The sequence below is a fragment of the Xyrauchen texanus genome, chromosome 9, assembly GCF_025860055.1.
Source record: "Xyrauchen texanus isolate HMW12.3.18 chromosome 9, RBS_HiC_50CHRs, whole genome shotgun sequence".
NCBI lineage: Eukaryota > Metazoa > Chordata > Actinopteri > Cypriniformes > Catostomidae > Xyrauchen > Xyrauchen texanus.
In genome coordinates this window covers 33,870,625-33,896,527 of record NC_068284.1, presented here as the reverse complement: position 1 = coordinate 33,896,527, position 25,903 = coordinate 33,870,625, and the positions used below count along the sequence as shown (strand labels likewise).

Here is a 25,903-nt window from a genome sequence, read left to right as displayed (position 1 = left end):
TCAATGCGCATCTCTGATGTGCTGTTTGTTCAGAGGCGTGCAGCGGGAGCGTGTCTCCTGCAATGCATGTAAAGAGGTCTCGTTATTTCTTTTCTGATTCAGTCTTCTTAAAACTGTTTGCAAGAATAGTGTTGTCTATGAGAATGCTGCAAATGATCTCTGACCATCTCAGGAGGTGCTCAAAGTTTAGTTCGCTTTATTAACATGGAGCAGTTTGTGCTTAACATGCATTTTGAATGCAACTATGCAGGATCACTTTATAGCCTATACATGTGTATACAACCTAAACAAGTTCACCTTGAAACTAAAATTCATTTATATTTCAATTTTAATTATTATCAACATTATTATTGTTTACATATATAATTGACTTTAGATCCTAATTTGTATTAGTAATTTTCCACCTGTTGTAGACAGATACTTGTGTGACGGCAAATGGAAGGGTGGTTATATAAGATTTTTTTACCACTTCATTATTTGAATTTAGAAATATCTTTAGTTGAAGTTAAATAAAGCGGGGCCTGGGTAACTCAGCGAGTATTGACGCCGACTACCACCCCTGCAGTTGCGAGTTTAAATCCAGGGTAACGTCAAATGGGGTAACCTCCTTGTTGTCCCGATTAGTGATTCTCGCTCTCAATGGAGTGCGTGGTAAGTTGTGCATGGACCACGGAGAGTAGCTGAGCCTCCACATGCGGAGACTCTGCGGTGTCATGCATGAGCCACTTGATAAGATGCGTGGATTGAAGGTCTCAGGCGTGGAAGCAACTGAGACTTGTCCTCCACCACCTGGATTGAGGTGAGTAACTGTGCCACCACGAGGACCTACTAAGTAGAGGGAATTGGGCATTCCAAATTGTGAGAAAAGGGGATAAAAATAAAAAAATAAAACAAGAATATTCAACAGGGAGTTGACGATGTAATCGGATATCACATAATTTTTTTATAAAAATATAATTAACATATTTCTAGCACATCGTTCAGCCCTTATACGTATTATTATTTTTTTTACGTATGATTTACAAAGTTCTGTTGTGTCTCGTGAATAAGGCCCACTGAATTTAAAAACTTGCCTGACATTTTGTACATCATGAAACATGAAATTTCACCTCATCATCGTTCACCAGCTCCTTCTTCACAACCTTCATAGCGTAGATGCGTTCTGTCTTTTTCAGACGCACAAGTAGCACCTTGGCATAGCTGCCTCGGCCGATCACCCTCAGCAGGTCAAAGTCTGATAGACCCAAACTGGACACAGCCTTCCCTGATTCCCGACTGCCCACAGCCTGAGAAATGGACAAGAGAGAGTATTAAACCACAAGCACTTGATATTTCACATATTTCCATACCAGAATATATTAGTTCATTTTAGGCATCTATGAGTCACACATAGGAGAGATGTCACAAGGCTATATCTCACAAACTACATTTTTGAGTCAAAGGTCAAATTAAAGGTTTTTCCCCTGCAGTGATTTTTTTTTTATGTTGGTTTGAAACTACATGAAAACCCTCTTAAAACCCTCTGAATTCTATTCTCCAAACTAAAATTCCAATACCATATCTTGCTATAGCTGTTGTGTAAACTAGTGAACACAATTAAAGCACACTGACATACATTCAGGCAACGGTTGACTAAATAATAAATGGAAGATTTTAACCAAAGGTTGACCTGTGTTCTCAGGACAAGGGTTTATTTCATAAATGTCAGGTCGGGCAAGTTGGCACATGTGCTTTAAATGTTAAAAATGTATAAAAGATTTATTTTCTCATGTATTCACATTTTCACACACTTCTTGCTAATGTATATCTCTTGACGCTGTTCTCTGTCCTTTCACATCATCTCATCCTCTCCTTTTTCTTTTGTTTTCTCCCTTGAGTTGTACAATTTTCCATGATTGCAACAGAGTGCTCAGAACCAGGGTAGGGTTGCACCAGCTGTGCGCAAGGTCTCACTTAAGTTGAGAAGTAATCTTCACACAAAGGGCTTTGTAACTGCTAGTTAGTTTGTAACAGTGCTTAATTTGGTCGCACTACCTGTTCTTAAGGCAAAACTTAACTGTGAATTTAAATTTGAATTTGAATCTCAATTTGATCTTATAATGTTCAAACCTTGTTTGCTCACGTAACTGTCAGCTATAATAAATTACATCCCCATTGAAATACGATACATAATAAAACAAGGTTTAATTAATGGTATATTTAGCCCATCTAAATAACAAAATTCAATAGCTGTATCTAAAACAAATAAGGGACAAAAAAATATATATAAATACTAATACAACAGGCTGGAAAAAAAAGAGACATTTATTAATTTTAATATATATTTTTTATAAGTTGAAACGTGACACCGGGCAGCATACACAAGAAAGTGCACATTAGATTGGGTTCATGCTAAAGAGGTAAGTTTTTTTACATAATGTTTTCTCCCATAAATGCAAATGAGTGTAAATGCCTACACCTCATATACTGTATGTTGAAAGGACTGAAACCTGTCACGCAAGTCACGCAAAACACGAGCTCATTGATGTCATTAAATGAGTCTGCTTTTTTTATTCCATCTGACTGTATTATTCTCCTAGTCAGAGGCTTCCATAAATATTTTGTTTATATGTAGGGTTCTACATAAGTTTAATTGTGCAACGCTCACATATATAGTAGTGAGTAAATTGCGACTTAGTGGCCATTCACGCCACAACTAAGCTGGTGCAAACTGCCCCAGAGGAACACAGGTCCTAAATCAGAAGCTAATAACCCTGATAGAAGGTTCCTTTATTAGCTCTACTAAAGGAAATCAATACAGCCAGAATGAGCCTGCTTGTGCACACCCCATCATCTACCCAGAGTGACAACTCTGGACTGACCAACTGTCTGAGAGTAGGTTGCCGAAAGCTCACATTAACAAACACACAGTTTATTATTAATATCTTACCTCATGCTCCTCTCCCTCATGATTGATGCTTTCTGTGGAGTTATTTTTGTCAAGAACTAGAGAAAACATTAAAAGAAAAAAAAGAAAAAGGAACAATAATTTTAACACTGGCCTGTAAAATATTCATTGACATTCTGATACCAAACAAAAGCTCCTAAACCAAGTCAGGTGCACTTCTATGAGTCTGGAATTAAAAGTTCACAGCCACCAGATGGCAGGAACATGAACTTGTGTTTTGTTGTTAACAGCCTCACTAACTAAACCCTTAAGTAGCTTGTTATGAGAGGTGTTAAACATTGCTCATCTGGCCCATTGCGTTCATTAAACTGCTGAATTGATCCACTGAGATCTATTGCGGCTCATTGATTTCATCAATCTTCATCCGGTGTAATTTCTCCGCCACTGGCGCCACCAAACGGAATTGCAAAGACAAACCTTTGTTCTTTTAAACAGCTTTCTGAATACCCCAGTCTGTTGTTGATCGAACAAACAGATAGTCCTGCCCCTAACTCACACCAATGGTCAATTTTATTGTGTCATATGGATGGGTCACTCAAAACAAACAGAATAATTTTTTATAGCACCACAGAGACGCAGTTTTAAAGGGATAGTTCCCACAAAAATTCTCTCATCATTTACACACTCATGCTATTCCGGATATGTATGACTTTCATTCCTCAATGGGAACACAAAGAAACAAAGATTTTTAGAAGAATATTTCAGCTCTGTATGTCCATACAATTTAAGTGAATGGTGGCCAGAACTCTGAAGGTCCAAAATATATATATAAAGGCAGCAAAAATGTAATCCATAAAACTCCAGTGGTTAAATCTATATCTTCAGAAGTGATAAAGGTGTGGGTGAGAAACAGATAAATATTCAAGTCATTTTTTACTATAAATATCTACCATTGACCAGCCCCAACCAGTGTGTGGTGATTTGCACAAAAGAAGAATGTGGAAGTAAAAGTGGGCATTTATAGTTAAAGGGAATAAAATATTGAGTTTTGTTTTTACACACACACACACACACACACACACACACACACACACACACACACACACACACACACACACACACACACACACACACACACACACACACACACACACACACACACACACACACACACACACACACACACACACACACACACACACACACACACACACAATATCGCTTCTGAAGATATGGATTTAACCCCTGGAGTCTTATGGATTAATTTTATGCTGCCTTTTTGTGCTTTTTGGACCCTCAGAGTTCTGGCCACCTACAGAGCTGAGATTTTCTTCTAAAAATCTTTGTCTATGTAGATGAGATGATGAGAATTTTCATTTTTCAAGAAAATTAACCTACAAATGGTTTATCTGCAGTTGTCTCTGCATATTAAGCTGGGATAAGAGAAAGTATTTAAACCCAGAAAAATGTTCCACATTTCAGCTTTACTGTATAAGTTTGAGCAGGGCAGAAGTTGTTGTTTATTTCATGGACCAGAGGCTGAACAATCTAATAACAAATTTGAAATTTTCTATTTTAATTCAGCTCCGTTCAGTTCAGTTAAGTTAAATTCCAATGAAAATCTATCCAAAAATGTATGTTATACCAGGATTAGCTTGATAGTCAAACTAAAAGAGGAAAGGAAATGTTTAATAAACAGGTATAAATCTAAATATATAAATGAAAGTCCAAATATATAGTTGTAATCTGAAAATATACATGTAAATCTGAATAAATAGTTATAAATCAAGAATATATAAATATAAATCTGAATATATACTTGTAAATGCTGAATATATAATTCCCGCATCTCACAATAGCATTCTGAGATTATATTCTTCTCACAACAATTGTACAGAGTGGTTATCTGAGTTACCGTACACTCTGTCAGTTCGAACCAGTCTGGCCATTCTCCGTTGACCCCTCTCATCAACAATCATTTCCATACACAGAACTGCCACTCACTGAAAATGTTTTGTTTTTGGCACCATTCTGAGTAAATTCTAGAGACTGTTGTGCATGAAAATCCCAGGATATCAGCAGTTACAGAAAAACTCAAACCAGTTTGTCTGGCACCAAAAATCATCCATGCAATCTAATCAGCCAATCATGTGGCAGCAGTTAAGTGCATAAAATCATTCAGATACAGGTCGGGAGCTTCAGTTAATGTTCATGTCAACCATCAGAATGGGGAAAAATTTGATCTCAGTGATTTGGGGAATGGCATGATTGTTGGTGCCAGATGGGCTGGTTTGAGTATTTATGTAACTATTGATCCAAAAGATTTGGCCATTTAAACAACGAAAAACATGAAAAGCTGTGTAGATTTTTGCAATGTAGACAAAGCCGGAACTGATATTTTATTGGCTTTCAACAGATAAATATAGAAGCCTAGATGAGCACTGCGGCTGCAAGCTTTTGAGCTGTTGAGCCACAGTTCAGCAGAATAATTAGACAAGTCTGCCATTTTTAATTGACTGTGACTAAGGACCCATTGGGCTTCAAACCCTGGCCAGCAAGAAATTGATGAAGCAGAATAAAAATTATAATAAATTAAATAAAAACACTTATTATATGTGGAAAGCTGGCTGATTATGACATTATGGTGTAAAACAAATAATTAATTAAGCATGTTAACTGTTTTAGTCAAATATGGAAAATTAGAGCTTATCTATCAATAAGACTGATCAAAAAGTGATTTTTAAAAATATATTCAGACTATAAAAAGTATATATATATATATATACATACATACATACATACATATACATACATATACATATACACACACACACACATACGTTCAAAAGTTTAGGGTCACTTACTCATTCTTTATTTTTTATTTGTTTCACATTTTAAAATAATAGTAAAGCTATCACAACTATAGAATAATATAAATAGAAATAAGGGAATTATGTTGTGACTAAAAAAATTCAAAATAAATCAAAACTATGTTACATTTTAACATCTTAAAAGTGGCCACACACTGAAACATTTCAGGCAAGTGACCCCAAACTTTTGAATGGTAGTGTATATTTAGGATTTACAACTTTATATTAGATTAATATGTACATATTCAGATTTATATTTATATATTCAGATTTACAACTATATATTTGTATTAGAACTATACATTCTGTTATATTTATTCTGAATTACAAGTACATATTCAGTATTTACATCTATATATTCAGATTTTATCTAATTATTTCCTGTTTGGGCCCCCCATATATGTTTGTGTGTGTGTAGTGTATGACAAACATAGATGAGAGCCTAGTGTACCTTGATCAGTGTGCTCTGATGGATTAGACCCTGGATCAATTCTTCCAATCATTGGGTCCTAGAATAATAATAAAAAGGTCAGATAGTCTCTTTATTTCATATGTATGGGTAAATCAAAAGTGTACACAGTGGGCAAGGAGTGGATTGCAGAATCTCCTGCAACAGAATAATTTATTTCTTCAGAATTTGATGCCCCTTGAATGTAGGCTTATTAAATATTTAGGCTTATTTAATAATACTCATATATATATATATATATATATATATATATAGAGAGAGAGAGAGAGAGAGAGAGAGAGAGAGAGAGAGAGAGAGAGAGAGAGAGAGAGAGAGAGAGAGAGAGAGAACTTATTTATACTATACTTAAGCTACAGAATTCCACAGATTTTCCTGCATAATTGGTGCAAATTATATGAAAAAGTGTGCAGATTCTGTGTGGGTCTACCGTCTGAACTCACCTGTATTACCTGTCTCCCACACTCCATTGTGACCAATTTATGGCATTTCTTATGGACCAACAGTTTACAATTTATGCACTTGTATCCCTGCCTGCCCAGACCCCAGATACGATCTGTGCAAATGGCACAATGAGCACGCTGTACAGAAAACAGAACTATTACTTCCATAACAAACACAACAGAGGTCTGTACATATTATAAAATTATTGTCTGCATACCCTGTTAAAACGTTTGGCCTGAAATGCATGTCCGTTGGCATAGTAGAGTTTCCTCCAGCGTCGAGCTCCACGGCGGTATATGGATTCTGTGTAAGAGAGAAACATTTAGGATTATAAAACTTACTGGTCATCACACATCATAAGCAAAATTTATCTGAAAAGTGTTTTTTAGCACTTTAACATTCACTCTTGAAAGGAAACAAATGCTCAGCATTCTTAGGGACAAACCTATTAGAATTATATCACAAGATGCACTTACTGTCTTCTCCAGGACAGGGCATTCCAGGTTTCTCGGGAATACAAGGAAACACTGTGGAAAGAGAGAGAGGGTGAATGTGAAAAAGCAGTCTGCACAGCACAGACACGCAGCTCCAGATTGACCTCTCTGTGACCTCTCCTCATCTGACAGTGGATAATGACTATGTGGTCAAGAAACAGTCTATCCAGCGATGCAAGGTCAGCTGGTGTGGAGAGAGGCTATTGATAGACAGTTAGAAGAGAATCGTTGTTGGGATTTTTTCAGTAAGCTCTGGTGATCAGACGTCTCCTCAGCATGACTAACAGTAATTAACTCACACAACAAGCAGAACAATATATCTCTGTCAATCAGTGTGGTCAAGCTCTCCCTCACTCCCATCTATCCTGTCCACTAATTATCTAAGGAAATGTATGATGACATAGGGTGTGTTATAAAAAATGAAATGTGAATATCTAGACAAACTATGCTATGTAAAAATCCTATGCCTTAAGCAGATCCAGACAAAATATGTAGACATTTTCCCAAGCATATGCTATGCTGATTTTGTGATCCACAGTATTCTGCCAAAAATATTTAAACATGGTAAAATGTGTGATACAGTCCTATTGGCAGCTGAAAGCATTATTGATTGAGCCAAAATATTTCATAAACTAAGCAGTAAGCAGTGGACAGATTTTGCCACCCAGCCAGGCCCAACGGGACCCGAGAAACCATCCGTTTCGGGCCAGTTTCGGGTCAGTTTTTCAAGTATGACTTCGGGTTTGTAATTAAGGAAAAAATAACCAGGCCTACTTAACTTCTCACTCTCGCTGACAGACATATGCGAAATGAATAAGTTAGGGGCCATTTACACCAAATGTGTTTTTGCCGGTGTATGCGCCATTTTTCCAGTTGATTTCCTATGTAAACACGAACTGGATGGATGTCTTTGACTGTTTATTTACTGTCTTGTGCAGGACCGGCATATATAGACACCGTGTCAAGTTTCAAAAACACATGTCGAGACACCTGCATTCCGTTTCATTCCTTGTGCTGCGTCTATCTTGTTTTTAGTGCAGGTGTCACAAAGGTCGATGTTCTGAAGAAGTTCTGGCAGCAAAGATGTCCTACTGTGACTGTTACATTGTTACACATAATTTTAGATCATTCTGCATCAAGCAAAGTGGCGCCTTATAAAATGTAAGCCAGTGTTTTTTCCTTTCTGCTCTGGTGTGCCGAGGAAACACAATGCTTTGTTAAAACACTCTATAAATAGAGAGCAATTTCAGGGTTGGACTTAAAATCTTATGGTACCATTCTGTTCGGATAGGGTTGGGTTTAATTTTAAGGCCCATGCAGACCTCTTATTCTGTGAGGACTTAGTCACAAGTCATGCATTAAAAAGGGCATGGGTGTTATGACTTTATCGGTCCAAATTTTTTTTCAAGAATTTAGGGGACTACACTTATGGAACAGAAGCATATTAGACTATATGCACAACAGCCTACCACATCAAAGCCAAAGCCCAGCCTACCGTGAATAATAAGCTCTGAGTCTTTGTTGAGTTCATAGAGACGCAAGGCCTCCTCCAGCTCCAGCTGAGAAGAAACTGTGCATGGATCCCCTGCAATGACAAGCACAGTGAAAACTCATAAGAGAACTCTCTACTAAAGATGTTAGAATAAGCAGCCATAGACCTTATTCAAAGGAGCATCATATTTTACTTTAGATGGTAATGACAATGAGGCTGTGAGGATAGATGTACAGTCTATTCAATAGGTTGTACAGTTGTTTAAAGTGTTTTTGGATAATTTAGCTGATATAAAATTGAAAAAAATATATTTCCAAGAACTGTAAGTAAACAAAATCTCCAGAGGAAATTAGATATGATCAAGGAGCTTTTAAAAGCTTTATACAGGGCATCTCATTGAGGAGATGGAGTCTATCCCTTACAGCCTCATTATCATTCAAGTCAAAAATTCAAGATGGCGTTACATTGAATAAGGTCTATAGCTGATACTACAAATAGAAACAGTGAGAGCGAAGGAGAACATAAAGGGATTGTTCACCCATGAAATATGAAAATTCAGAAATGTACTCACTCTTATGTTGTTCCAAATCTGTATGACTTACTTTCATCATTGGAACACAAAAAGAGATGTTAAGCAGAATGTTAGTGTTTCCGGTCCTGCTCGACCCACTCTGAGCGGAATTCGAACTGGCATCTCCAGCATGGGAGGCGGGCATGCTAAGGACAAGGCTAAAGGCTACAGCCCCTAGCTTCAATCAATAGTGCACCTCTTGAGGCCAGGGAAGTGAGGTTTAAACACTGCACAGCTACCTACCAGCTGGCTACCATTCCTCTCACTTCCATCCAGGTCACAGCATCACTATAAATGGTCCTGCTCAACCCGCTCAAGAGTAGGATTAGAACCAGCATCACTGGAATGGGAGGAGGCGGCGAACTAGCTACTGACGCTAGAGGCTGTAGCCTTTAGCCTCCTCTTTAGCACGCCTGCCTCCCATGCCGGAGATGCCAGTTTGAATCCCACTCGGAGCGGGTCAAGCAGGACCGGTTACATTAGTCACCATTCACTTTCATTGTATGGAAAAAATGGTGACTGAGGTCCACAGTTCCAAACATTCTATCCAACTTTTCCTTTTGTGGAAAAAGTCATACAGGTTTGAAACAATATTAGACTGAGTAAATTATGACAGAATTGTCATTTTTTGGTGAACTACCTCTTTAAGGAGGTCTTAAAAAAAGACAAGGAATAATAAGTAGTTGTTCCTGTGCTATGATCAAACTGAAGTTGGCAGAGCATGAAAGCTCTTTTTTTCACCATACACAAAAACTAGTAAGAGTTGTGGTTTCAGTAGTTGACGTTAGTCCTGTGTTGACATCTAAAACAGTGGCTCTCCAATTCGTAGAAACGCAGCCCTCTATTAGACATCACAGCAGAGGCATGAGTAATGCCGGGCATCAGTGCCAATGCTTGCGCAGGCAGAAGAGATTAACTTCTTGCCATGAGTGTGCTCTCAGATCAGCTTTGCTAATGAACAGCGCGACTCTGGCTCAACATGGAATGTCGAAGATTTTGGTATTTAAATTAACATTCCTCCATCTCCATTTCCCATCTCGCATGACTTATGCAGCAGTTAATCATTGCACATAGTCAATCTTTCCAGCATAAAATCTCCTCCCTGCTGTGCACTGCATTCCGGTTCACTTTATTCCTCATGCAAAATCCATTCATTCTATTTCTGCCAATAGAGTCCAGAGTAATTTTGAGGTTCTAATGCATTCTGCCAGAAGAAGGTTCATTTGTAACACATAAAGCGCTACTGCAAATGAAGTAGACATTTCAGCAGAATATTTTGTGGTTCAGCTTGTTGCTACGGTGACAATTAGAGGAGCAAAATCTGAAAGACCAAGAAACAGAAAGACAAACCTTCTTCATCTATCCACTTCATGGTGAAGAGCTGGTCATTGTCCATTGCGCACATGTCCCGAACCTCACTGCACAGTCCCTCATAGGATATGGAGGGTTCGAAGTTTGTGATCATGATGTCCCTAAAACAGAACAAACAATATTTTTTTTAATGTAAGTAATTCATGAAATATTATTAAAGGTTCTTGCTAAAGCTATTGCTCTTACTTAAGACTTAGTGTTTATCAAAACACTGTCCCAAAGTATTAAACTTAACAGCACAGTTACTCATAGAACCTGAGCCATATCTAGGGACTAAAATATCAGAGACTTGGAGGTTTGCTCTTTTGACTTTGGACAGTAAGCGACCATCTTCCTACACACTAACAACCACCCAGCATCCCAAGCAACCACATAGCAATGCCCTAGCAACCACCCCCACCTTTTTGTTGAAAATGTAAAAGCTCTGCAATGAAGAGGCCTGTACACAAATTAAAATGTGAGATGCAGCATAAATGTTTGGTGATGATAGAAATATAAATTTAAACAGAATGCAATCTTCCCCCTTTTAGAAACAAAAGATGAATACAGCGCAGCCGGGAGTACCACACAAAGAGATTCTAGAAAGCCATGTTAGATTATTTGTGCATTCCCATAGTAGGAGGCCCTCAGCAGATATTCTTTTTCCCTCTGTTCTCTGCTGTTTTCACACTGTTTTGGTTAATTATTGACAGCAGGGGAGTACTTCCTTACTGTGAGCCAGCACACTGACCCACACATCCACTGTACTGTTGGGAGTACAAGCACATACCACCTAATGATGATGAACACACAAACCTGGTTTTATAGCCTGGCAAAATTATTTAAACTTGTCCCTCCTTTCCTTTTAATGTAAGTGAATGGGGCCAATTTGGGCCCACATTAATTGCAGCTTTGAAATCCAAATGAAGAGTTGCAGACAACGGTTGTTTTGGAATGGCTTACTACCCATTTTTCTCTTACTGCTTCTATCATACCCATGTATGGCAGAAATAGTAAGAGTAGTATGGTAGCATGTCAATCTGAACGTTGCCAACATCTTGTTCTGCTTTTAGCTCTGGCATTGCCCATGTAATGATAACTTTTTTGAACTGTCCAGAAAGGTCAGTGGCAAGGGGTTCAAAGTTTAAATGGTTCAAACTTTGAGCAGCACATCAACAGACATTCAATGGGAGGATGCCAAAAAAGCAGCACAGTGGTCCCATATCAGCGCCATGTCTGTTTGTATTTAAGTGACATGTTTCTGTGGTAATTAAATATCAATTTATAAAGTACTTGATTTTTGTCACAAGTCCATCACTTGATCATTAAGGGTTGGTTCACCCAAAAATGAAAATTCTCTCATCATCATTTACCCTCATACGATCCCAGATGTGTATGGCTTTCTTTCTTATGCAGAACACAAAAAAATATTTTTGGAAGAATATTTCAGCTCTGTAGGTCCATAAAATGTAAAAAAGACTTTGTTAAAAAATTCTTCCAGAATGCTGACTGAATAAAAAAAGGTTTCTCAAGGGGTTAAGACAGTACAGTCTAAAAAAACATGTTTCAGGGATAATGGGTTCTGGCAGAAGGTACATGTTGGTGAATCTTCTCCTAATATTAAAAATGTTTTAATATTGTGACCAATATGACAGCGGGTGTATACAATCTGGTCCCAGCGATTTGAAAACAGAGAGGAACTTCTTTTGCTAACAATAGGGCTGATTCCATTGAGTTTGCTCATGATGTATTGATTCCACTCAGTTTGAACAAGAAGTTTCTCTTATATGTTTTCTGCTCTTTAGCCTCCATTCTCCAGTATTTTGCAAAATTATCATTATGATAATAATAAAAATCTGAATTGTATGTTATATATATATATATATATATATATACATACATACATACATACACACACACACACACATACACATACGTATATACATATGTAAATTCATAGTGGCTGGTAAAATGCAGCATTCATCAGCCACTGTGGCTGGTGGGCAAAAAAGTTAATTTCATACCCTGTGTGTAAGTGTAAGCATCAGATCTGTGTGATGTGTCAATTACAGCCTAATAGAACTGCTGCTCTTTGTTATAGGCCTATCATTAATATTAATCAAACAGCAATATTGGCAAGAAAAAGAGAAAAACACTCACTGTCTTTGGCTGGATAACTTAAGTAGCTGTAAGCCCAAAACATTTCAATGGCAGGTCTGCGTGTCAGTCAAACTCTGACAGCATTGAATCAGTATTGATGTATATCTAATCACACAGTAAATAATTAAAACAAATTAAAAATAAAAAAGTAAACAGTCAATAATTTAAGTTGTTTTATTTTTCATTAGATTACTTTTGTGTTTTTAATTATATTATATTATGTTTTTTTTTTTTTTTAAATGTTTAATTTCTGCTGATTCTGCAAAACCTAAAGCACTACTTACTGTTCTCAACTTTTTTACTGGCTCTTGAATAATTACTCATTAAAACCTTGAAGCTCGATTCACTATTAAGGCTTAAAGCAATGTTTACTTAAGACAGGCTTGAAGGCCACATTGTTTTGATTTAATTTGTAAATATTAATATTGAAACTTTTTAAAATAAACTTGTGTTTTCAATAGCATATTTACTAATTTATTTAGTGGTTGGGGTGCCGTGGGGGAAAAAAACACTATAAAAGAGGTGCTGTAGTTTAAAAAAAGTTTTGCAACCACTTGTCTAGTGCATGCTTACACAAAGATGTTGTTGCATTTTTTAGCAGTTGTGTCTTTGAGTATGCCTTGGCTTGCACTTATGAGCATCTCGCTAGATAAACATTAGGTACACAGTACATACAACTGTTTTTAATTGAAAACACTGTGGCACTGGTTTTATGAAGCTTGAATCCATAGTAGTACTACAGGCTACTGTGCAACACTACTTAGCATAGAACCGTCTATAGAAGCATTTCATTTCTCATTTTACTTTATTACTTTAGATTTGAGAATATGAACTGGATAAATATTTTGACTTTCTAATTTTATGCATTTTTGTCCCTCCCAGAAATAATGTCTTTAAAATGTTAAAATAATTTGAATTTTGGTAGTATTTTTGTGAAAATTAAAATTTTATTTCCCTGCCCTGTTGACAAACCTGCTGTGCTTCAGTTAATATTTACAGAGGAGCATCAGATAACCTTCCTCTCATTCAGCCCCTTGTAAATGACATCAAATCATTCTGGCACACCATAATGATGACAGTCTCTCAAGCAGATCCTGTTGGCACTGTATGTCAGGAAGATAGATTGAAAAAGAGTGGGATCTGAGTATGAGCAGATGCACCCTGCAAGAACTCAGCATTATTGAATGTAGGCGGTGAAATATAATTCCTCAATAGGGCATTCACATGGATCGACTCACACTCCTCTATAATGGCATGATGAACACGCTTATTCCAGCTGTAAAACAAGACTTGCAGAGAGCCACAAAAACGTTGGAGGTGTAAAAAATCTGACTAACGCTAAAGTTAAGGGTGAAAATTACACAAGGGAATAACCAAGGCAAGCCCATACTTTCAAAGCATATGGTGTGTCTATTTAAAGCTACTATAGACATGTGATCAAACAATTATAAAAAAAAAAAAAAAAAATCAAAGATTAGTTTTCAAATACAAATCAGGAATCTTATGAGACAGCCAAAAAGTACAGAAATGAACACCACTGTGGTCCTTCTTGAACATGTTATCATTCACTGACCCTCATGTTGTTCCAAATCTGTATGTCTTTCTTTCTTCTGAGGAACAGATGTTAGGCAGAATGTTAGCCTCTCACACAATTTTCTTACATTGCATCTTTTTTCTCACACAATGAAAGTGAATGTTTAATGAAGCTTTATGCCCAACATCTCCTTTTGTGTTCCATGAAGGCCTGTCGCGATTATTACATAATCATATGATGTGATTATTTTATCTAACCCTTGCTATTTGAGATAACCGTGATTATTATGCACTTCAAATTCCAATCACATTTGAAATATTTTGATATTTAAAACATTAAAAACATATGAATGAAATGAAAAATAAAAGTCTTAAAAAGAAAAACATATTAGGGATGATAATTTTTTTGTTTGTGGGGGGGCATATGTCCGTCATGGATAATGAAAATAATGACATTGAAAACATGTCTTTGAAAACATGAACATATGACTATAAAAATAACACTGCTTATGCTGCATCAATGTTATCGAAAAAGAAACATCTGAAATAGAATAGCTGCACGAGGTGAAGCTGAAGAGTAAATGAACACCAGTAAACTGAAGCCCCTTCTATGACACATCCTATGAGATTAATCAGACATACTAGATACACAACATAAACGTAACATTACAACTTGTATCTGCACAAAAGGATGCAAACGCAGTTACGTGCTATAGCCAGAGAGTGTAAACCCGTTGTGAATGCGCTCTTCTAACAGCGCGCTGAAACACAGGCAAGCAAAGCAAAAATAATTCACAACATTCTATGGTGTTCTCATAATGTTATGTATATCGCTGATTAAATTACAGTACTTTCATCTACTTTATTAAGTGATTGCTGACATCGCCTATATATTGGCTAAAATTACAACATTTTAGTCAGAGTAAAACTGACTTAAATTATTGAACACACGATGATTATTAATTAATTATTAATACAATTTAAAGGATATTTTCATCAAAAGATTGATGAAAAGTGTTGATTTTCATTGTCTCCGAATATAGGCTATTTCTGTAATACTAAACCTTAATTCTGCATTCGTTATTGTAAGTTAAAGTAGAGCCGCTATTTTTTTTTATTATATATTATTTTATATAGGCTTCTAATTTATTTAATATTACTGGTCTCTGTGTTTTTATTATCAAATGTGATTTAAAAATGAACACACAGGATTGCTTTTAGGCTACTTTATTCAACTGTAATTTTTAAATAAAGCGTTGTCTTCAATATTACTTAAGCAGCATATTTCAACTGTGCTTTTGAAACAACAACAAAAACGAACAGCTTAGTTTTTATTTTCAAAGCTAAAGAAAAAAGGTTTAACAATTTAACCAAACGACTGCTAATGGTAAATAAAACAGAGACGGAATGATTTATCAAACTCAAAAACAAAAATATCCTGTATATTTACAACGACTGTTGAAACTTAAACATTGGCTACAGCCTACATATTTTTGTTCAAAAAGAGAAGTCGGTCTACGTGCACAGGTGTGAGGTGTGTGCGGAGTCTATTCACAATTAGGCCGGCGGTGGAAAAAACGCGCTCCGCTGGAACCGATGTCGCAGGAACAGCCAAGTACCACTGGGCAAGGATGCTTAGCTTTTTAAACCGATTCTCATTTACCTTCCACCACAGTAAAGGATCCTGGTTTACAGAGATGCATGGCTCACTGAAGTAGCTTTCGATTTCAGTGTCACAGGAACAAAAATAGCGTAATCCTCACAAAAAGAGCGTTGAGTGCCGTAATTGCTGCTCGATCAGGCTGAGAGTCACTTTGTATGGGTGTGAAAGAATTTGTAACTGTGTCGTAAAGCTGTTTCAGATTCTCTTTTACTCCTCTCGAAGCTCTGTCTCAAGAAACCTCAGATGTTTCTGTCTTGGATCCAATGTTGCCGCAATCAGAGGTAAAGCCACTTTCTCAGCATCATCAGCAAGAGTGACTATGTGCCGTTTTAGAGATTCTGCCATGGCTGGCTTGAACTCCGACACTCTTGGAGACTCACCGGTCTGTGTGTTTAGGTGTTTAGTGATGAGGCTAAATGTGATCGGATAGACCATCGAAACGCAAACATGCATCTCAGTGCATTGTTGTTGTGGGGCACGAGACTGAAGAACGGTTATCAGTTCTTCTACAATCTGCCAGTGCTCATCTTTCAAGTCAAGTGTCTTCGCATCTGCAAGTTTTGTAATATTGCGATCTGACAGAACAGCGCACACAGTCCATCTCTGTTCCAAAAGACGTTCGAACATATCGCAAACAGAATTCCACCGCGTGCGACAGTACTGGATAAGTTTGTGTTCGTGTACATTCTGCGGTTGTTGTTTCTGGCAAAGTGCCGCTGTAGCCACTGTGCTGTGGTGAAAATGTGCCACCGACCGGCTGCTGGTAGCTATCACGCTTTTTACAGAAGCAACGCTGAATCCTTTGTTTATAGCTAGCTGCAGGGTGTGTGCGAAGCAGGGCACTGATTCCCAAAGATCTCGATTTGCCAAAACTATGTTACTAGCGTTATCATGAACACACACAATTACTTTCTCCGAGCTTGACAGCCAATGTTCTGTTGCATCTTTAACTCTTTCCCCGCCAAACACGGAATTTTCCGTGTTTTATGAAAAAACGCTTCCCCGCCAAACACAGAATTTTCCGGGTTTCCGTGTTTTAGGTGTTATACGGTAAGGAAGACCCCTGCGCATGTTTTGAAAGAGTACGCAACTCTTTGATCAAAGAAACAGACTGCGATCGTCTCAAACATGAAGAAGTGGAGTATGAGAAGCTCAAAATATCAGACATAAACATGCCTTTTTCTCAGCTTTTTGTCTGAAATGTTGTTTTTTGACAAAACCTACCTCTGTTCAAGTCGCAATAAAAAAAGAACAAATGAAGATAAAATAAAATCCTTTTTTTTTTGCCTAAAAGCAGAGGCCCAGATCTTTATTTTGATATATAGCATCTTCATATATTCATGGAAGAAAATATTCTGCGGGCCATTAAAGTTTAGGGAAAATCGTCAAAAACCCTGGCGGTGGCTGGCAACTTTTTTTTTTAAAAACGCTGGCGGGGAAAGAGTTAAGGTAGTTGGCTATGTTCACAGCGGTGTGTTGTTCGCCGAAATTGCGCATCTCTAATACTGAACTATGTATTTCCCATTCAACAATGTAATGGCAAGTTAGTGTTATATAGGATCCGGGTCAGCGAGGTCCATGAGTCCGTTGTGATAGCCATCTTCGCTGTCTTTGACAATCTGTCTTTCAGTGAAGCAGCAGTCTTTTCATATAGAGCATCTATTCTTCCCGTGACTGTTTAGCGCGATGGGACATTATACTGGGGCTCAACGTAATGCATCAAATCTTTAAACCCTTCTCCTTCGACGAAACTAATGGGCAGCAAATATTTCGCTACCATTTCGGTGATTAGTTGTATAATCTTTTCAGCTCTGGCTGGGTTGCATTTCTGTCTGACGGTAAAAGATGCGATACTCGTCTGAGTTGCCTCTCTGGTATCACAAGACATTTTATGTACAAATACTAGATGATAACGCATTGTACTTGTGGTAGATTTGTGTGACAGCTTGGCGCTGCACATCTTGCATTGAACTGTATTTTCATCTATTTTGTCGAAGTGAAGCTAGACATCGCTATTCATTTTTGAAGCCATGTTTCTCTCTGTTCTTCGGTCTGGGCTTTGGACCGCACGCATGCTCTGGCAACGCCAACCAATCAGAGCTCAAGGTGCCGCCCAACATTTTTCTATAACAATCAGAAACAAGTGAAATATGTCTTTTTTTAAACTCACATGATCATTGTTTTTATGATCGATCGTCACTGTCACGTTCGAGTACAATTGCCCATCCCTAACATATATCCAGACTTTAATATTTGTTTTTAAGTTAAATATGTAAAAAATACTTCTTACTCTGTATGAAGCACACATGCCCCTTAAGAAATATGACAATTTATGACAATTAATTGTGAAAAACCTAGGAGGCAATTAATCATCACAGTCCTAAAACAGACAATTAATCATCATAATTGAAATTGTTTGTTTGACAATTCAGCAAAATTCATAACTGTGACAGCTCTATTTCCATGAAAGACAAAAATCATGGGCTTGGAACAACAAGAGGATAAGTAAATATATCCGATGACATCAATTAAATCAGACAAAGGAGAAATCGCACAACATTCACAGACATACAATAGATAGGAGATAGGCTAAATAGAGAGAGAGAACATAGTTTTTCATCTTGGCTTCGAGGGCTTTCAAACAGAAGATAAAAAGGTGCAGAGAGTAACATGTCCTTCGCTCAATTCAAGACAGCATTCATCATTATGACCTTCACAATGCCTCAACACATCAAGAAGCAACTTTTCATCACTGCCATTATGGCCACAACAGAGGTTTAGCTACATAGAATAAGAGGATTGAAACTGGTTTAACATGTTTGTAATCCTTACTCCTGTCCAAAATTAATGCACCAAGGCAACTAAATTGTAAATAGTCATATCATTTTCTGAGTAATTTCATTTGGTGATGCTAGTGGTGCAGAAATTACACACTTCAGCTTCAAAGACCACAACTGAATGGCAAAAATGACCTGATGAAATACAACAGAAACAAACATTTGGATTTAAAAATGTTCCACACCCAGAGATTCTGTAGTGCTATTTTTATACACCATGGTCCAAGTCATGCTCCTTCCATAAAGCTTTGAATAGATACCCAAAATCATTCATAAGAATTATGTACATAAGCCAAGAAAATCATCTTCCTTGAAATTAAACAGAATAGTCTGCCACCTTCCTGCTACCTTCAATGAAAATAACAAATCTATAGTTTTGATCTGTCAATCGTAAGTACAATTCCATTGTAATACACAACTTTTAAACTCAGATTGAGCAGAAATGGATCGAAACATCAAGACAGCTATACAAACACCATAGGATTAATGGAGAGAGAAAAGGCATCAGCATACGATTAGTCTGGCAAAAAGAATCTTGTAGAACAAGTTTTTCAAGTGCATAAGGAGAGCAAGCTTAATTATGACAAGAACACAACTCTGACTGATAAACCTCAGTTTTAAACAAATGTGTTCCTTTATTCACATAAAAGTAAGATATTTTCATAGCAACCGAAAAACTGAGAGCAACTGTCATAGTCGTATAAATAGTCAAGTCATGTTTACTTGTATAGCGTTTAACACAATACACAGTTCACAAGAAGCTAAATACTGTGTTCATCTTGACAGAAAACACAGTTCACATGTTTTATTTAGCAAGGTATCTGTGACTTTAAGTGATCACGCCTATGCTTTAGTAAGGTTTTCCATATATTTATAGAGCCACCTAATTGTGACACATCGTAAATGTTGTAATAGTGAGGCAGACACATCCAGCACCATGACGGGCACTGCTCTCAGATGAAACCAACAGTTATCATGTGCATCATTCTCTTCAATAAGAAACGACACACAAGCATATAATCACAGTCTATGTGAAATGTTATGAGACGAGGAGAGACCAGCTATAGAGAGAAAAAACTTAAAGACTGAAGGTTTTATCAGAGTTGGTTTCACTTGACAAATTCAGAGTTTGTTTTGGAATGAGCTAACACTGCCTGCTAGCTGGTTAATAATTTACTTGTTTGTGTATGCCCCGAAACTGGACAGTTAGTTTTCAAGAAAAGAGTCTAAGTGTATGAAAACTTATAGCGAACGATAACAACAAAAGCCCGGACACTCACTGGCTACTCACCCTCTATAATAGGCTTTGACCCGGACCTGGTGCGGGTTTTCTCCGGGGTGGGACATGGTGCTGTCCCGCAGCGTGGGCATTATGATCGCTCCGTTCTCCGGCTAGCGAGCTAACTGAGCTAATGAGGCTAGCCCGCTGTCGTCTGACGAGAAACAACAACAACAACCAGAGTGAACGAACTACACTTATTCTTACGACAAAAACAGAACTATATCCGGTATTTTAATCTGCCTGTCTAACATATAATTAATAAAGTTCTGGTATAAACAACTGACTACTACAGTTTCTGTCTCTGATGGGAAAACACTCCCTTCTCTCGGGCAGGCCTCGAGACGGACGGATCCAAACAGAGGAATGCGAAGGGGGGGAAGAGGGGGATTTCCATCAAAAACATTACACATCACGAGTTACTGTTAGTACCATAATGTTATTTGGTGTTGATTATTTAGAGGAAAAAAATGAAATATCTTCTAGCTGATAAATATCGACGTATTGTGGTTAGATTTAACATTGATTCGGCAAGATAGGAGCGTCTGTTAGCATTCCGATTATACCACACAAAATTTAAAGAGGCGGGTGGAGAGGAACTGACAAGGAAGGAAGTATTTTGCATCCTCCAAATCAGTTGAAGCTAGTAAAACATTTAATTAGTTAAAAACTCTCTCTCTCTCTCTCTCTCTCTCTCTCTCTCTCTCTCTCTCTCTCTCTCTCTCTCTCTCTCAATTTCAATTTCAATTTTCAATTTAAAAGTACTTTTTTGGCATGATTGTGTTTACATACAATATTGCCAAAGCATTAATACACAAAACAGATAATGACAAGACAAATAATAATGATAAGATAGTAACAAATAACAATAAAGAATAAAAAATAGAATTCAAATAAGGTGCCAGGTAATGAATCAAATAAAATAAAAACTATAATAACAATATACACTATACAATATAAAATAAAATACGCATTTAACTATGAACAGAAGAAAATAAAAGTACTGTGACTGAAGTACATTAAGGCAGTAATTGGTTTCTGAGGGTGTGCATCTCAAAAATGAATTTAGCTGCAACTGGTGCATGATGGTCCTCCCACAGTAACTGAACTGGAAAACTGTGGCATGAGGTTTGAGAGTTTGTGGAGGTATTTCTCTCTCACCTCTGTAAATTTCTCACAGTGAAGGAGAAAGTGTGTCTCTGTCATGACCTCACCCGTGTCACAGTGAGCACAGACTCGTTCTTCATTTGGAAACCATGTTTGTCTGTGTCAGCCTTTTTCTATGGCCAGACTGTGACTACTGAGTCTGTATTTGGTGAGGATCCGTCTCTGTTTTGGATCTCTTACAGTGTGCAGATACTGCCAGATTATATGTTCTGTTTAGGGCCCAATAACATTTCAATTTGCTTTGGTTTTTACTTTCATTTCTCCAATGGTCCAAATATGAATTTTTGCATTCTTTTATGATTTGGTTTATTCTGATTTGGTTTAGTTCCTCTGTGCTGGTCTGAAACTGGTGTTTGTTAGTTGTTAGTGGATTTGTGAGTTTCAGAGCCAGCTGACAAAGTGGACTGGTTTTAGGCTTCAGCTCTTGGGTTTTAAGGGCTTCATGTTGCAGTGTGTTAGGGGAACTTGAATTTAGGTGTGTCCAAAATTTGAGGGATCATTTTTCAATATGTATAATAAGGGGGTATCTGCCTAGTTCGGCCCGGCATGCATTAGTAGGTGTTCATCTCTGAACTCTTAGAATGTTTCTACAGAATTCTGCATGCAGGGATTCTATGGGGTGTTTGTCCCATCTTGAGTAATCTGCCAGACAGAGTGGACCCCAAACCTCACATCCGTACAGAGCAATAGGCATTATAATACTATCAAAGATCTTACACCAGATTGTTACAGGAATGTCAACTTGGGTAAATTTGCCCTTAATAGCACAGAATGCTCTTCTAGCTTTCTCTTTTAGTGCATTCACTGCCAGACCAAAACCCCCTGAAGCGCACATTTTTAGACCGAGGTAGTCGTAGTGTCGGGTGTGTTCTATTGCAGTGTTCCCCAGAGTGAATGTGTATCTGGTGTCCTGTAATCTGGCTTTTTTCTGGAAAATCATCATTTTAGTTTTTTTCAGATTGACTGTCAGGGCCCAGTTCTGACAGTAGTTCTCCAGCAGGTCCAGGTGTTGCTGTAGCCCTTGTGCAGTAGCTGACAGCAGCACCAGATCATCTGCATAGAGAAGAAATTTAACTTCAGAATTATTTAGAGTAAGACCGGGTGTTCCAGATTGTTCCAGTAGCACTGCTAACTCATTAATGTAAATGTTGAACAGAGTTGGACTCAAACTGCAGCCCTGTCTAATTCCTCCTCGCCCTTGAGTGAAAAATTCTGTTCTTTTATTGCCAATTTTAACTGCGCACTTGTTGTCTGAATACATACCGGTAGATTTGATAGTGTCATACATTTTACCCCCAATGCCGGATTGTAGAATTTTATAATATAGACCATCATGCCAAATGGAATCAAATGCTTTTTTTAAATCAACAAAGCATGCATACATTTTGTCTTTGCTTTTTTGATGAACGTGCTGGTTGACTATCGTGTGTAGCGTGTGAATGTGGTCGGTGGTGCAGTGGTTTGGTAGGAATCCAATCTGACTCTTACTCAAGACATTGTGCTTGTGCTCTCTCTCTCTCTATCTATCGCTCTATCTCTCTATCTCTCTCCTTTTTACTAAGCATCGCAATCTTTTATGTAAAGATTTTACACCCTATGGTGTAATACGCTCTCTAGGGGGCAATCCCGCTGTCATTACATTGCCAAGGCACCTCCTCGCACGGGCTACTTGGGCTGTCCCTCTGATAAAGGAGATTGTGGGATAAACAACTACACTTCACAAATACTGATTAGAAAAAAAAAATGTTTTACTCGTTGTTTTTATTGCCCACTATTAGTGTGCGAAGACAAGGAGTGTTGCAGGTACTGTTGTAACACTACCCAGGGACAGTTTTAACACTTGTTGTAATGTGATAAATAAGGCATTAGAATTTTTTTTAACTGATTGTTTTCCAATATTTCTAATGCTTGTGTAACGGGAGCCAGCTGGTACATGATGGCTGTGAGGTATGTGTAATGGGCCTTTTCCACTGCACGGTACAAATGGACTCTACTCTACTCGCTTTTTGGGTGTTTTCCACTGTGGATAGTACCTGGTACCTGGTACTTTTTTTAGTACCACCTCGGTCGAGGTTCCAAGCGAGCCAAGCCGATACTAAATGTGACGTCAAAACCCTGCAGCTCACTGATTGTTCAGAGAGAATTGTCACTACCAGCGACACTGGATTTTCGGCATGGAGTTTTAAAGTTTTAAAGTCAGCTACAGCGATAGCAGTATCATTTGTTCACGCGACTTTCGAATTGTAAAGAGAAATGGCTGTGCGCAAAACCACATCGTGGTCAATAAACGAGGTGCAGACATTCCACCGGACCTACCAACAGTGTAGGGAAAAGTAAAAAATATATTTTTTAAAGTGACTACAGAACCATATGAAAAGTGGAAGGGGTTCAACCAAATGGAAGCTATCTAAACCAGCGAGCAATGGGAAGGAGAGTGCCCTGGACTCAGCCACGGCTGGAGTCCACGATGGAGGATGATACGTTAACTATACTCTGCTTGAAAGCTTCACTTTAATTAGTTGACCAGCTACTGGAAGCTTGCTTTTAAAACAACCAGGCCAATTACCTGTTACACTTGTGTAAAATCACCATGCAACAACTGCTTTATGCAGCACTATGAGCTAGTAGCTATCAACTAGCGGTAGTGTTATTGTTTATTGTTTTGTGTCGCGTTTAAGATGATGTCACGGCAGTAGAGGCAGCGCAACTATGATGATCAGCCTATAATCCCACCCACATTGAAGTGGCATTAAACAGCAGTGGAAAAGAAAACTCAGAAAAGTAAAGCGAGTAGAGCAGAGTCTGAGTCGAACTGTAACGTGCAGTGGTAAAGTGCCATAAATGTTGGGGGTCCCCCTTGGTAGTTAGCGATCACCTTTCCGGGGGTGGAGTGATCGCCGCAGGGCCCCCAAAAGCATGGGGTCTGGTTCGACTGCACCGGTTTCACCGCCCTAAGGATGGCCCTGTATGAGACATCCTGTGACATGAACACACTTGCAAACAAACAAATTGTCTTGGTTACTGATATGACACTAGCAAACAGGGTAGTGAAACGTGGATATATATCAATTCTCCTTCACAGCCAAAACCTGGGAAGGGAGGGAGGAAACATTCAAGTCATAAAACCTGGCAAAGAGAATGCTTACAGGGTAACAATCTGAGCCCTAAATGAGGTTGCCACTAAAGGCACATAACACAACTACAGTGCTGTCTCTGCAGATCAGACTGTGAACCTGCAAGTCTGTCCGAAAAGCTCTCACAGTCAGGAGGACTGCAGTCAGTTTTAGGTGATTTATATGCCATGCAGTTTGCGTACATGTCCAGGTTGAATTTCTGGCCTGTGTTGTACATGTCCACCGTGACAATTTTATGTATGGCCACACGGGCGTTATACACGTAGCTAGCATTGCTTAACAACGTTGTGTCACTGGGAGATGTTTGTCACCACATGAGATGATGTACTCTCGAGTTGACCCAGAGGTTTTTTTCTTTCTGCCCAGGCCCTCATGGCTTAAGCCAGCAACAAATCATCTTTAAACTTTCTGTGCTCTATATCCTGTTTTTGCTAGGCATAGGGATGATAGAGGATGGGTATATTTCTCAGAAAGCAAGGAAAACCGAGAGCGAAGTGTTTTGAGTGTCATTTGCTCATAACAAAGACAATTAAACTCAGTGAGCACTGTGTCAATGTAAATTAACAGAACGCTTTTTTTTGTTTTGCCTGACAGGGATAATCGGCACAGATAAAACATCCTCCTCGTCATGATAAAACCAAACATGATCATATGATATGCACCGAGTAGGGCAGAGATCATCATGGCCATATTAAGCAGTTGGAGCAGCTTGAAATGGAGAAGAGGAGAGATGCAAGGCTCAAGTCGGCGGAAAATCATTCTCAAACTGTCTTTGCTCTACATCTCAGAAGGACTATTGCAGAAGGAAAGGGAAGCACCTTCAGCTTACAAAACGAAAGCAAGCCTGGAGCGAAGTGTCTTTAATTTTATGTGCTAACAGTGAACGCAATCGATCTCAGTGAGCGCTGTGTCAACGCACTGAATGTGCTAAGCAACTTGATATGGAGGAGGCATGCATGGCTTGGGCTGGTAACAAATCCTCCAAAAATGTCCACGCGCTGTATTCAGTCCTCGAATGCCTTTCTCATGTAGTCCCTTGGGAGCCACAAAAGGAATTTGGCAAAAGGAAAGGGAATCGACTTTGGCTTTCAGAACAAAAGCGAGCTGTGAGCGAAGCACCTTGAGTTTCATGCATTATAGGGTTTGTGTGTTTCATGCATTAATAGGGTTTCAGAGATTATATTGACATTTAATCATTTATCAGACACTTTTATCCAAAACAACTTACAAATTAGTACATGGCAAGCGATTTGTCATACAAAGTTCAACAACATCTGCAATGTTGTACTGCCAAATTCTCAAAGTTGTTGGAGTAGTCTAGGTGCTAGCATAGAAGAAAGAGAAATATGAAGAAATAACATATCTTTACTCCTGAGAGGTGCTCCCATAGCGTCAGCTACTGATGCAGCATCGAAGTGACAAACTTGAAAGGGAAACACACATTTACAATCATATTTTTTAACTAATTTACCTCTAAATCTATCTGTACCTATGTATAGCGTATGCCTGTCTATGGATTTCTACCATTAATTTATTTGTTTTGCTTACTAAGTATT

General features: G+C 38.2%; 1 protein-coding gene across 1 annotated transcript in view; it reads right to left on the bottom strand.

Annotated features, from left to right (window-relative positions):
- LOC127649291 (protein kinase C iota type) overlaps positions 1 to 20,598 on the bottom strand; it is a 30,029-nt gene extending 9,431 nt beyond the window's left edge. Inside the window, exons 1-9 of the mRNA XM_052134335.1 lie at positions 20,059 to 20,598; positions 10,575 to 10,696; positions 8,657 to 8,746; positions 7,144 to 7,194; positions 6,885 to 6,970; positions 6,667 to 6,804; positions 6,209 to 6,266; positions 2,930 to 2,985; positions 1,110 to 1,286 (exon numbers count right to left, since the gene is read on the bottom strand). Of these exons, the coding sequence (XP_051990295.1) occupies positions 1,110 to 1,286; positions 2,930 to 2,985; positions 6,209 to 6,266; positions 6,667 to 6,804; positions 6,885 to 6,970; positions 7,144 to 7,194; positions 8,657 to 8,746; positions 10,575 to 10,696; positions 20,059 to 20,138 (858 nt within the window). The 5' untranslated portion in view covers positions 20,139 to 20,598. The remainder of the gene's footprint in view (positions 1 to 1,109; positions 1,287 to 2,929; positions 2,986 to 6,208; positions 6,267 to 6,666; positions 6,805 to 6,884; positions 6,971 to 7,143; positions 7,195 to 8,656; positions 8,747 to 10,574; positions 10,697 to 20,058) is intronic.
- Between the last annotated feature and the right edge of the window lie 5,305 nt (positions 20,599 to 25,903).